The following is a 13268-nucleotide window of genomic DNA, read 5'->3' on the forward strand; positions in this document are numbered from 1 at the left end:
TCGGGGATATTTTTTCTTGGAATTGGTAACTAATCATTTCTACACGAGTAATTCAGAATAGCCCCTTGAGATGCTACAAGGGAGCACTGATTGGGGGTAGTAGTTGCAGAGAGCTTCCAGACGTGGATGGCATTCTGTTGACTAATTAGTGTGGGCTCTCTCGAAGCTATATCTGTCTCGAAGATTGCCTGTTCATCTTCTAAATCTGAATAAAGTATTGTAAAATTCGGGAAAGCTCATTTTCAATGTTATTGTTAGAGCACCTCTTCCAGCTTCAGTTCACTCAAACTGTAATATTGGGGCTTTTTCTATTTCGGAACGAAAATTGCACAAAATATATACGCTCTTTGACAGTAACTAAGATATGTGATCTTGAACTTTGTAATTCTGTCACACTAAAACTGCTGCCGATGACAGTAAAAGCAGAATTGAGTAAGTATTGTTCTGTGGGCTAAACACTGCCTTTTCACTTCTGGGGGCTGTATTCACGTCTAGCCCAGACTGTCGGGATGTAAACCTCTTCTGACTTCAGAAATGGGTTTGGTCAGCCTCGAGCGAGTCCTTGTGAACTGTGCAGCACAAAACTTCCTTTTAATTCAGGACCAGCTAGCTCCGACGTGGCATTCTTACTCAGTGTGTCTAAAAGCGTGGCTGGAGTGGGAAATGGAAATGTCCCATTGATGCAGTAAGGGTGTTTCTGAGGTTGATGTTACCGTGTGTTGTTTGGAGGTGTGGAGCTTTACTCTTTATTGAACTTGTGCTGTGCCTGACTTGGGGAGCCTGATGTAGACGACAAGCAAGTGGGAAAATGTTCTATCCCTCGACTTCATCAAAAAATTTCACCCCTAAAAGTGACCTGGTCATCATTGTGGAGACAAGAGGAACCTCCATGCAAGCCATCTCGGTTGAGGTCAAGTCTGTGGACAACCAATCTAAGATGGGCACCAGAGCCTACAGAATCTTGCCTCTTCTGCACTGTTGGAATTGAAATTCTGCATTGGCCCAGTAAAATGCCAGCACCAACTCTGCCAAAACAGTTGGGAGGCCATGACTGAATGTAGAGAGATTACTAAAAGAAAGCAGATTGATGGCATTGAATCGGCAATGCTTCAACATAGAGAGTGTGCAATGCCATAGACACAGCGGTAAAGTGTAACATCCCCACCGACACCTGGGAATCCCTGGTCCAAGACTGCACAAAGTGGCGGAGAAGCATCCGGGAAGGCGACGAACGCCTCGAGTCTCATCGCCGGGAGCAAGCGGAAGCCAAGCGCAAGGAGCGCACGTCAACCCAAGCACCCCACCCACCCGCCCCTTCAACCAGCGTCTGCCCCACCTGTGACAGAGACTGCAGGTCCCGCATTGGACTCATCAGTCACCTGAGAACTCAGTTTTAATGTGGAAGCAAGTCATCCTCGGTTCCGAGGGACTGCCTAAGAAGGAAGAAAAAGAGACACAGCGGTAGATCGCCAGTGCAGTAGTTATTCAAAAGGCACATTCAGGTGAAATTCTTTAATCCGGGTTTTTAATTTGGGTATTTGGCTAACAAGTGCATATTGTAAGGAAATGCAGCAAATGAGTGTTGTATCAGAATTTGAGTTCAAAGGTCAGCTACCTCATAAAGCACAAACTCCACCACCTAGAAGGACAAGGGCAGCAGGCACATGGGAACACCACCACCTCCAAGTTCCCCTCCAAGTCACACACCATCCTGACTTGGAAGTCTATCGGCCGCTCTTTCATCGTCGCTGAGTCAAAATCCTGGAACTCCCTCCCTAACGGCACTGTGGGAGTACCTTCACCACACGGACTGCAGCGGTTCAAGAAGGCAGCCCACCACCAACTTCAAGGGTAACTAGGGATGGGCAATAAATGCCGGCCTTGCCAGAGACGCCCGTATCCCGAGAATTATTTTTTAAATCTAAGTGTATATTTGCGTAAAGTCCAGACAGGACACTTGGTCAAGTGCAAAGAAGTCCCTTTTGTGATTCACCTCGGACATATCTTGCCATATTCAAATGTCTGTCTTTCTCCTCCTTCCCCAAAGCACTGATACCATTGGTGAGGCCTATGACTTCAATAAGAAACAATTGGGCCTTCCTCTCGCCTCCATCCTCCAACCCCTGGATAAAAGGGCGGGGGGAGGTGAGCGAACATACTTGATAGAGATCCTGCATCTCCTGAACTTTGGTGGCAAAGTAATAGTTTACTTCCTCTCTTAATCTCTCCTCCTTCGAGGACTCTCTCTGGATTTAATCTCTCCTCCTTCGAGGACTCTCTCTGGATTTAAACCAATGTAACATGTTATTAAAGCCACTATGATTGTGAGCTATTTGTGGATGCTTGAACTATATAGGAGCAAATAATTTTCTTCCCCTCAACCCCCTGCCCCCAGTTCCTTCACTGATTAGTACTCACTGAAGTTGAGTTTTTCATGTCTATTTTTTCAAGCAGTATTGTACAGCATTCAATAGTACTTTGTATGACATAATCCTAGATATTGCATCGCTGCATACTGCACCGGCCTCATGCAGTCTTTTGTTGCATGTCTTTAGTAGATTGTGCTTTGGGCATCTCACAGATACACTGTTTGAGAATTGCCATATAGGCAGTCAAAGGTTTAAAAGAACATCAATACTGTGGTCAGAATTTTCTGGCCTATCATTAGAAGCTCACCAAACTACCCTGGCACAAATTGCCGGTTACAAAATGACAGCTTGGATCTCAGGGACATGCACCACCTGACTACCCGTCCACATGGACATCCATGCTGTCCTACACCTTAAACTATACCTACTCACTGAAAAGTAGAATTCTAGTCTTTGCAGATTGGAGGTACCATTCACCATGTAAATTTAATGTGTTGGTTTTTAAAGACTTGCATTTATTTATACAGCGCCTTTCACGACCTCAGGACATCCCAAATCGCTTTACAGCCAATGAAGTACTTTTGAAGTGTGGTCGCTGTTTGTAATGTAGGAAACTCAACAGCTCACTTACGCACAGCAAGCTCCCACAAACAGCAATGTGATCATGACCAGACAATCTGTTTTTAGTGATGTTGGTTGAGGGATAAATATTGGCCAAGGCACCCCTGCTCCTCTTCGAAATAGTGCCGTGGGATCTTTTACATCCACCTGAGCGGGTAGATGGGGCCTCAGTTTAACCTCTCATCCAACAGACCTCGGACAGTGCAGCGCTCCCTCAGGACTGCACTGGAGTGTCCGCCTAGTTTTGGTGCTCAAGTCCCTGGAGCGATAAGATTAGGGAGCTTCCTGGTTTTAAGATGTATTAATACTTGGTTCAGACCTTGGCTGTGACTAAGTCTTGGGACAGCTGTTGGCTTTTAAGCTTAATTTGGCATTGAATAATAGTTATGCTTTGGCTGGGGGTTTGGAAGAGAGGGTTCTCAGTGATAGTTGTTACATGTATAAGGTTTGTCACCTGTGGCTAGCCAGCGATTTCTTTCAGATGGCACTGGGGTAGTACAACTGGGCAGAAAGTAGTCCGAATAATTGTAGCTGGTTTGCCCTTCTCGAGTGCGGCTTTACTTCTCCCTGGAGCTAGAACAAGTCAAGAATTTGTATATTTAAGTCTAATAAAAATGCATGCCAGCGAAATGAAATCTCGTGCAGTTTTAAATTGCTAGGCATCCAAAAATAGAGGTTTACTACAAAATGATTAAAAAAAAAAATCCAGGATGTATACTTGAAAAGGGAAAACTTGCTGGGCTACGGGGAAAGAACATGGGGCAGTGGGACTAAATCATTAAAAATTCGTCAACAGCCTCACCCGGTCAAACAACCTTTTCTCCCATTGCCAATATTTTTAGAACTAATAAGTGAAAGCGTTCAAAATAAACTGCAGTCAGTTCTCAGTAACCTCCTCCTGACAGAGCCGGCACAGGCACGATGGGCTGAATGGCCGCCGCCTTCTGTGCTGTAAGATTCTATAACTCAAAAATGCATTGCAACTCCAGCAAATACAAATTGAAACTGCAAGTTTCATTGAGGGGGTCAGAAAGTGCAGCACAGAACGGAGGCCCTTCAGCCCATCGTGACTACATTGGTGCTAGTTCTTCAACTGCCGCTACCTGCTCCAATCCCATCCCCCTGCTATATTGCAGTAAAAGGCGTTGCTGGGATTTTTTGGTTCAGTCCTTTTCACCGTGAGCAGCTAATCCACGAGTGCCTGGCTGTCCAGAAGTGCACACTGTGCGGGATGAGGATTATCCCGTAGGTTCGACTACTGATGTTAAAAACATAGACCTGCGAACATTTCTTGTGCGATGTAGTACTTGGGAGTACTCGTCTAATTTTTCTTGAATTTTAAAGGATTCATCAAAAAATTTGACGTGTTACATGTACTCGATAAAGTGATTAGGGACGCCAGCTCTGATTGGACGTATTGCCAGTAGTTTTATCACATGACCCCCCGCCTCACCCGGTCAAACAACCTTTTCTCCCATTGCCAATATTTTTAGAACTAATAAGTGAAAGCGTTCAAAATAAACTGCAGTCAGTTCTCAGTAACCTCCTCCTGACAGAGCCGGCACAGGCACGATGGGCTGAATGGCCGCCGCCTTCTGTGCTGTAAGATTCTATAACTCAAAAATGCATTGCAACTCCAGCAAATACAAATTGAAACTGCAAGTTTCATTGAGGGGGTCAGAAAGTGCAGCACAGAACGGAGGCCCTTCAGCCCATCGTGACTACATTGGTGCTAGTTCTTCAACTGCCGCTACCTGCTCCAATCCCATCCCCCTGCTATATTGCAGTAAAAGGCGTTGCTGGGATTTTTTGGTTCAGTCCTTTTCACCGTGAGCAGCTAATCCACGAGTGCCTGGCTGTCCAGAAGTGCACACTGTGCGGGATGAGGATTATCCCGTAGGTTCGACTACTGATGTTAAAAACATAGACCTGCGAACATTTCTTGTGCGATGTAGTACTTGGGAGTACTCGTCTAATTTTTCTTGAATTTTAAAGGATTCATCAAAAAATTTGACGTGTTACATGTACTCGATAAAGTGATTAGGGACGCCAGCTCTGATTGGACGTATTGCCAGTAGTTTTATCACATGACCCCCCGCCTCACCCGGTCAAACAACCTTTTCTCCCATTGCCAATATTTTTTAGAACTACTAAGTGAAAGCGTTCAAAATAAAATGCACACTATTTTTGTTTAATGCCCCTATGATTTATTTCTCCTGGGTGGCTCGCAGCAGTGTCCGGGAGACGCCAGGGCAACCCTGGAGGGTTGGCGACAACCTTCCCCCAAAGGTGTACGGCCGCACGCCGATCGAGAGGTTCCGGGCAGGCCACTCGCTCACCAGTTGTTGCCACAGCAAATTTAAAGGGACCGCGCACAAAATAAAAAAAAGAGTGGGAACATTGATTGGCAACCCTTAATAATGATCTTGACATTTTTCGACTGTAGCTGTATCCTGAGTGGACGCGAGTGGAGCATTAACGCTGGCATGGGCTGAATGCCCTGTTTCTGTGCTGTACATTCTACGTAATAAGAGTTGCAGCTCAGATTGTTTTAAGGTGTGGTCGTATGCGGGCTTTGCTGTGGGAAAGGGCAGGGTCTTTAAAGGGGGTACGGTCTGGTTAATATCTTGAGAGCCCTGACCCGGTTTGTACAGTGAATGAGGGTGGGGAGTACGATGTCATGTTGCGGACTGCCACTTTAAATAAAAGAACATTATTATTGCTTATGTTTTTTTTTAAATGGAAATGGTAAAGCCTCATTGCGAAAAAAAAAAAAAAGTTGATTTTATTTGCTGCGGCTTGTCTGCTTTGGCCGTCTCAGCAAGCCTTGTACCAATGTGGCAGTGGTTCAACTGAGTTTTGGGAGCAGGCTGTTCTAGGAGCTGAATATTCCCCGTGAGAGGGCCCCTTTTTAAGATGTATAGTACTGTCTCGATGCATAAACATTTACATGTCAGGAACTGGTCAGTCCTACTCTTGGATCTGAAAGTCTTTGTGCATTGTTTTGTTCCTCTTCCACCACCGCCCCCCCCCCCCCCCACCCACTCCCACCCCTTGAAAAGAAACACAGAACATTTTCCATAAAAGTTGTCATTTTTATTAAAGTGCAGGAAACTAAAAAGAAAATCGGGGGGGGGGGGGGTGGAAAAACCCCAGCTCCTATTTGCACATTACTGGTCACAGATCTGGAGTTCGAAGGAAGTTCCAAGACAAGATAAAATAAGACCTTAAAAGTTGTCATTTTTTATTTAAGGGCAGGAAACTAACTTTATGTGGTTCGGCGCTCGGCTGAAGCCATCAGACTCCAGTCCCGACACCATTAACACGCAAATAGGATCAGTTTCCATAAACCAGCTGATGTCAGCTCTTCCTCTGCACTGTACAGCCCTGCAAGAGGTGGTTAAATAACCTGGCCCTCTATTTCTAGAACTTGAAGTTAAGTTTCTACCTTGCTCTTTACTGTTTTCTTTTAAAATTCCGGATGGTAAAGAGGGGGAGGGAGGGAGGGAGGGAGTCACGGAAGGATGCAGCGGGTGGGCTTGTCCCTACTAAGCCTTGCAAGGTAGGTTTTTTTTAAATAGTTTTCATTGACCACAAAACTTCTAACCCCCCCCCCCCCCCCCCCCCCAAATGACGTTTGAGTTTAGTTCGGTGCAGAGCGGCGTGAAGGACATAGCGCCCTGAGGGATATGGAGACTGAGCTTAGCAGCAGCAGCAGCCAGCACAGGGAGTCCAGACAATGGAATGTTTAACTACAGAAAGCTGAATTACCCACAGTTATCCCGTAGCCTCTTTACTGCCAGTCAGTTGGAGCTGGTGCTAGGAGGAAGCACTGTATTCCCGGTAGGTAAGGAAACTTGATAATGCCGTACGCTGCAGTGTTAATTCCATTTTACTGTTGGCTAGTCTAGGGCAATTAAAAATAAAATTCAAGTAAATCTCTGGTGTTTAATCGTTTTACTGAAGCCCAGTCGCCGGATAGAGCTGTTGGAAAATTCAGCAATCGCTCTTTCCTTTAGCTGGGTCTGATCAGCTTGTCAAAAGTAGACAGATTTACACAGAGCTGGGCTTTTTTTTTGTCCTTAAGTGAATCCAGACTTCATTTCTTGCTTTGAAAGTATGCTGGTAAGGATGATCTTTGTGGTGCTTTCAGACTTTAAGACAGTGAGTATCTGCTATTGTGCTGGAAGTAGAAGAGCCAAAAAAAAAGCCGGACACACATGTTGTGTGCATTAGTAGGTAATTTAGTAGCTATTTTCCAGTCCTTGGTGCCAATGATACAGTGTCTGTTGGCCATGTGGTTACTAAGCTTTAAAAGCTGCCTTATCCCTCCTCCCATATTTAAGCATTGGCTGCAATCACGCTACAAACATACATTAGCAAACGAGGGCATTTTATCCTTTCAGCCGACCGTTGCAGCCTGTTCTAAAAATAAGGATATGGCCACTTTGCGGCTTTGAGAACCCAACAATAAGGGGATATTGTCTTATGTTTCACCCTTGTCCTTCCCTTTCCCCTCTGAACATTTTCTCTTCCAGCCCAACACAAAGTTCTCTTGTCAGACCAAGAATTGAGCGTTGCCTAACACGCTGTCAGCAGTGAGATATCTTCTCTCTCTAGCGTTTTTGCCTCATCTGTAGACTCTTGTCACTTTTTCTCCCCTCCTCTCCCCACATTCTCGCTGCATTTTAGCATCCGGATCTGCAGATGATGGACATCCAGTGTCTCAAATTTCATTAATATTTGGACTGGCTCAAGCTAGAAGTTGCTGGCGGGGTGTGTAGGGGGGGGGGGGGGGGGCGGTGGTTCCCACTGAACTATTTCCTTTTGGTGTTTGGACAGTGTTTGAGGCATTGTGTAGCTGAGGCTGGGGATATTGTACTGTTTGTTTAGGTCTCTGGGTCACATGGTGCTCACACATATGACCTCAGGCAAGAGATGGGAGTTGAGATAAAAGGGGCAAATCTCCTCCAGTGCAGAGCTCGTCATCTCCGCAGCGCTCACCGGCGCGAGCACGCGATTTTTATTGCCGATCAGCCGCTGTAAAGTTGGCTAGTTTTCTGGGTGCCCTGCCACCACCTAAAGTCGTGTGTGCGGTGTAAGGTTTGAAAGTCCGTTTTGTGGGAGGGTGTGGCAATGTGTTCTGTAGGTAGTGGTAAGGGTCAAGCCCTCGGGACTTATGGTGCAGTTTAAAACTGTTCGCTGTGTTGGAACAATACTTTTGATTGTAGATGTGCTGAATGAGTTTAAAGGAATATGCAGTGTTTTTTTTAAAAAAAAGCTAAAACCCAGCCCTCTGGAGATATATTTAGTGCATTTCTAGTTTTCCATAGATTCCATGACCATCTCTCTGGTTTTCACTCCCCCCCAATTGTACTTCAAATATCTGAGACATTCTCAGAAGGGAGAGTGTTCAAATCTGTCGCTTAAATGAAAGTACGTATATCACCAGTGGCGTTGGCCCCTGACAGTCTGCTTTTAGTCGGTACTCTCTATCTCTTCAGTCACTCTTGATGTAGTTTGCTTTATCAGGCTGGTATTGCTGACTGGATGATTCCACATAAAACTAAAGTTGTTTCAAATACATTGCAACTCGTGCATCCCTCAGCATTGCCCCCCCCCCCCCCCCCCCGCCCGCCCAGTTAACTAACATCATTCCGTAAGGATTCACTCTGAAATTAACTCGTTTGTTCAGCGAGCTGTGCCCTGGGAGTCGAGACCTTCAGCCATGTTGATGGATGGGGCCTGTTATTAAGTTGCTAGTGACAGTTAAAATTGGCTTGATTCTTCCCTGCTAAGTTGTGCTGACCACTGCCCTTTTGTTCAGGATGTGCTACCGATGTTTTCATTTGAGTATATTGAGTTCCTGCCATTCCCCGGAATGGAATTTAAACTCCAGCATGTTTTGCACTCGCCGTCCTTTTCTAGTAAAAATTGCAATAAATCACCGGTAATGTTTGGAGGTGATTTCCATACTTGTTTTGCAGAATTTGGTAATGCAGAATTAACTAAATTTTTGTTTAGTCCTGTTTTGTAATAAGCTAGCATGGTGCAGTGTGACACACTAGGGTGCAGTGTGACACACTAGGGTGCAGTGTGACACACTAGGGTGCAGTGTGACACACTAGGGTGCAGTGTGACACACTAGGGTGCTGTGTGACGCAATTAATTTTTCTGCAATGTTTTGGTTACTGCTGAAACCCTCATCCAGGCCTTTGTTACCTCTAGACTTGACTATTCCAATGCACTCCTGGCCGGCCTCCCACGTTCCACCCTCTGTAAACTTGAGGTCATCCAAAGCTCTGCTACCCGTGTCCTAACTTGCACCAAGTCCCGTTCACCCATCACTCCCTGTGCTCGCTGACCTACATTGGCTCCCAGTCCAGCAACGCCTCGATTTCAAAATTCTCATCCTTGTTTTGAAATCTCTCCCTGGCCGTGCCCCTCCCTATCTCTGTAACCCCCCCCCCCCCCCCCCAGAGATATCTGCGCTCCTCTAATTATGGGCTCTTGAGCATCCCTGATTATAATCGCTCAATCATTGGTGGTCGTGCCTTCAGCAGCCAAGGCCCTAAGCTCTGGAATTCCCTCTGTAAACCTCTCCACCTCGCTACCTCTCTTTCCTCCTTTAAGACACTTCTTAAAACCTACCTCTTTGACCAAGCTTTTGGTCACCTGTCCTAATTTCTCCCTGTGTGGCTCGGTGTCAAACTTTGTTTGATAATCGCTCCTGTGAAGCGCCTTGGGACGTTTTACTACATTAAAGGTGCTATATAAATGCAAGTTGTTGTTGTAGTAATCGCATTTTCACTTGCTCATTAATATAACTAACTTCTGTGATACTAATCCGTGCCTGGGTATTGATCCACAAGCCCAACCTCTAGTTGGTTCTATTCCACTTGACTCCGCCTTGGTGTCCGATGGTGTCGAGCACCATTTTTAAAATGTGCATCAAATTCAAGGTTCTGCAGTTGATCTTGGATTGAGTGACTGAAGAAATTAAGAGTACATTAGTACCGCAGCTACTGGTTTCAAACTGGCTCCTGGCTGAGAATTGATTTGCAGCCGGCAACAGCTGGCACGTACTGTCAGGCGGTGAATCGAACTTTAAGGCCAGAAGGGAGGTGTGCCCTTTAAAGCCAGTAATTATTTTTCCACGAGCTACAAAAGGACGATCCTGTTCTTGTCCGATTTAAGATGAGGATGAAGTGGAAAGATTCATACTCTAGGGACTCGTGCAGAACCTCAACTGAGCTCCAAGGTCCCTACATCCCTGATTTGTTCTCCTGTTTCTTTCGATCAGTGCAGTGTTCGTGTTCCCTCCTAATTCGGTATTCCAGGTCCCAGGCTACCCTGGTACTAACGGGCCAAAGAATTGTCAGCCTTGGCGCAGTGGGCAGCACTCTCGCCTCTGAGTCAGAAGGTCGTGGGTTCAAGCCCCACTTCAGGGACTTGAGCACGTAATCCAGGCCGACGCTCCCAGTGCAGTGCTGAGGGAGTGCTGCACTGTTGGAGGTGCCGTCTTTCAGATGAGACGTCAAACTGCGGCCCCGTCTGCTCTCTCAGGTGGGCGTAAAGATCCCATTGCACTTTTTGAAGAAGAGCAGGGGAGTTCTCCCCGGTTGTTCTTTCTCTTCATCATCATCATCATCATCTTCAATAGTTTTGATTTAGGGTTTTTTTTTGAGGGGCAGGATTTTGCAAACATTAATACAGCAATGTAGAGACAGAAGATCAATAACCTCAGTCATTTTACATTAGTACCATGTAACACTCCAGAATTCAAGAATGTCCTTAATGTACAAACAGTTGCTATCATCCTGTAACTGGAGGTCTGGTACAGTAAATAAAATAGTGCCTAATACGCGTTTTATCATGTGTTACAGTTGGTGACGTTTGCTGGGCTGCGAGGATGAGCTGATGGTATATAATGGAGCTAAAGGTTTGGGTAGATGGAATCCAGCGCATTGTGTGTGGTGTCACAGAGGTCACAACCTGCCAAGAGGTCGTCATTGCCCTTGCTCAAGCCATAGGTAAGATGCTGTTAATTGATTGTTTAATTGTGCGAGTCAGAGATTTGGGAAAGAACCTGACCTTTGTTTCACAGCAGCTGCAAGTAACCTGGCCGAGATCAGGAACTCAACCAAGTGGCGAACCCGAGCTATGCTGTACCGTTGAGTAATGCGATGCGCCGGTGTTCTGGCATACTGCGGTGGCATGCTGTGTGTTGATGCGCTTCAAGTGTACCATTACAGAATGATTGCGTACATATATCTTTATAATGACATTACTTGTGCCTGCCATGGACCTGATGAGCACCGAGCCTCATTGTCAGTGCTTGTGTTTAAGCCTCTTGTTTTCCCCATTATACTTATTTTATACTTGGTCACCCATCGTATTCTGTAGATCCTTTCTCTCCAGTTTCAATTTTTAATCTCAAGGTGGTCCCCTCAGGACGTCCCAAAGTGTTTTACAGCCAATGAAGTACTTTTGAAGTGTAGTCATTGTTGTAATGTAGAAAACACGGCAGCCAATTTGTGCACAGCAAGCTCCCACAAAACAGCAGTATGATAATGACCAGATAATCTGTTTTTAGTGATGATGTTGATTGAGGGATAGATATTGGTGGTCCTCTCAGCTCCAATTCACTAGACGACTGCATCGAAGGGAAGTTTCAAACAGTCGCCATCTCTTTCTCCTCCTGTTTCCCCCCCCCCCCCCCCCCAGACATTCTCGATATCTCTCCCTCCTCCCCAGCACGAGCTCTGGCCTCCCTGTCGGACCTGCCGCTGGTTCCAATCAGGCCTCTCATTCGATGGCATCGCCACTGCTGCTGCCGCTGGTTCCTTCGGCTGTCTGAACTCCGGCCCCACTGACCCTTTCCCATGTGTGGCCGCCACTGTAGTCAACAAAGCCTGTAAGAGCGTACCTGTACTTTAAACCGAGCAAAGCAAGGCAATCCGCGGACAGCCTGGGGAATGCTCGAAGGGAACTGCTGACAGCCATTGAGGGGGAGAAAAGAAAGACTTAGCGCCTTTCATGACCTCAGGATGTCCCACAGTATTTTAAAGCCAGTGAAGTATTTTTGAAGTGTAGTCACTGTTGTAATGTAGGAAACACGTCCGCCAATATGTGCACAGCAAGCTCCCACAAAACAGCGTATGATAATGACCAGATAATCGGTTTTTAGTGATGTTGATTGAGGAATAGATATTGGCCAGGACACTGGGGAGAACTCCCCTGCTCTTCTTAAACTGAGCCCTCTCAGGAGGACTATTTTGAACATCTCATCCGAAAGACAGCACCTCCGACAGTGCAGCACTCCCTCAGCACTGCACTGGAGTGTCAGCCTAGATTTTGTGCTCAAGTCTCTGGAGTGAGACTTGAACCCACGACCTTCTGACTCCGAGGGGAGACTGCTGCCCACTGAGCCAAGGCTGAAATAATGAGGCACGGTGATGGTCAGAAGTGGTGGGGGAGAGGAGCCCGAAGCAGCTGGGAGAACTTGGGCTACATTTTCCTCCGCCTAACCACCAATCGGTGTTGCCATACCCTTGCCATTCTCCTCCACCCGCCACTGACCCTGCCATGGCCCATCCCCACCCCAATACTTTCATGTCCCTCTCTACTCCTCATGAACCCTGAGACCCTCCCAAAACTTAGACACCCAAGGACCAACCATACTTCCCGCCCCCCCCCCCCCCCCGCAAATCCTAGGACATCCCCCTAGTGCCTACCTCTCCACAAGGGCTGTGTCCCCAATCGTACCAGGCCTTCACACCCCCTCCACAGCTTTTGTTATCCACAGGACCGCCCACCAGGTCCCAGAACCCCAGTGCCCACCTCCCAACAATGACATTACTTACCTCTGATGGAGGGATAGAAGAGAATGTAGCCGACACACAGGAAACCCTGTTAGACAAAAAGCTGAGACACCAATGAAGAGAGGAGGCCAGACTGATGGTGTAGGGAGGGGATGAGGCAAGGGTTTGAGGTGGTTGGTTGGGTACGAAATGGATGGGGCTGTTCGTCTCCATTCTCCTACACTCCAATCCCTTAAAGAAAAAATACTGCCAGTCTCCTCTGTCCACTGTTCCCTCGTTCTCCATTCTGACCTGCGTTAACAGTTAACCCACGATCGTTCCCCGGTCACAGCTCCCCACCTAGAATCATAGAATGGTTACAGCACAGAAGGAGGCCACTCGGCCCGTCGAGCCCGTGCCGGCTCTCTGCAAGAGCACTTCAGCTCGTCTCACTCCCCCGCCCTTTCCCCGTAGC

General features: G+C 46.7%; 1 protein-coding gene across 10 annotated transcripts in view; it reads left to right on the forward strand.

Annotated features, from left to right (window-relative positions):
• Nucleotides 1–13268, forward strand: part of rassf8b (Ras association domain family member 8b) — a 183090-nt gene that overhangs the window by 156113 nt on the left and 13709 nt on the right. For 8 of the 10 annotated variants that reach the window (XM_086009943.1, XM_086009939.1, XM_086009936.1 and 5 more), the window contains one exon: nucleotides 10877–11023. In XM_086009943.1, the coding sequence (XP_085866069.1) occupies nucleotides 10921–11023 (103 nt within the window). In that variant the 5' untranslated portion in view covers nucleotides 10877–10920. Of the gene's footprint in view, nucleotides 1–6700; nucleotides 6838–10876; nucleotides 11024–13268 lie in introns of those variants that run through there. The other 2 variants (XM_086009942.1, XM_086009941.1) reach the window with 2 other exon arrangements.

The sequence above is a fragment of the Somniosus microcephalus genome, chromosome 17 (genome assembly GCF_052327205.1).
Source record: "Somniosus microcephalus isolate GS21.2 chromosome 17, FLI_Smic_1.0, whole genome shotgun sequence".
Classification (NCBI taxonomy): domain Eukaryota; kingdom Metazoa; phylum Chordata; class Chondrichthyes; order Squaliformes; family Somniosidae; genus Somniosus; species Somniosus microcephalus.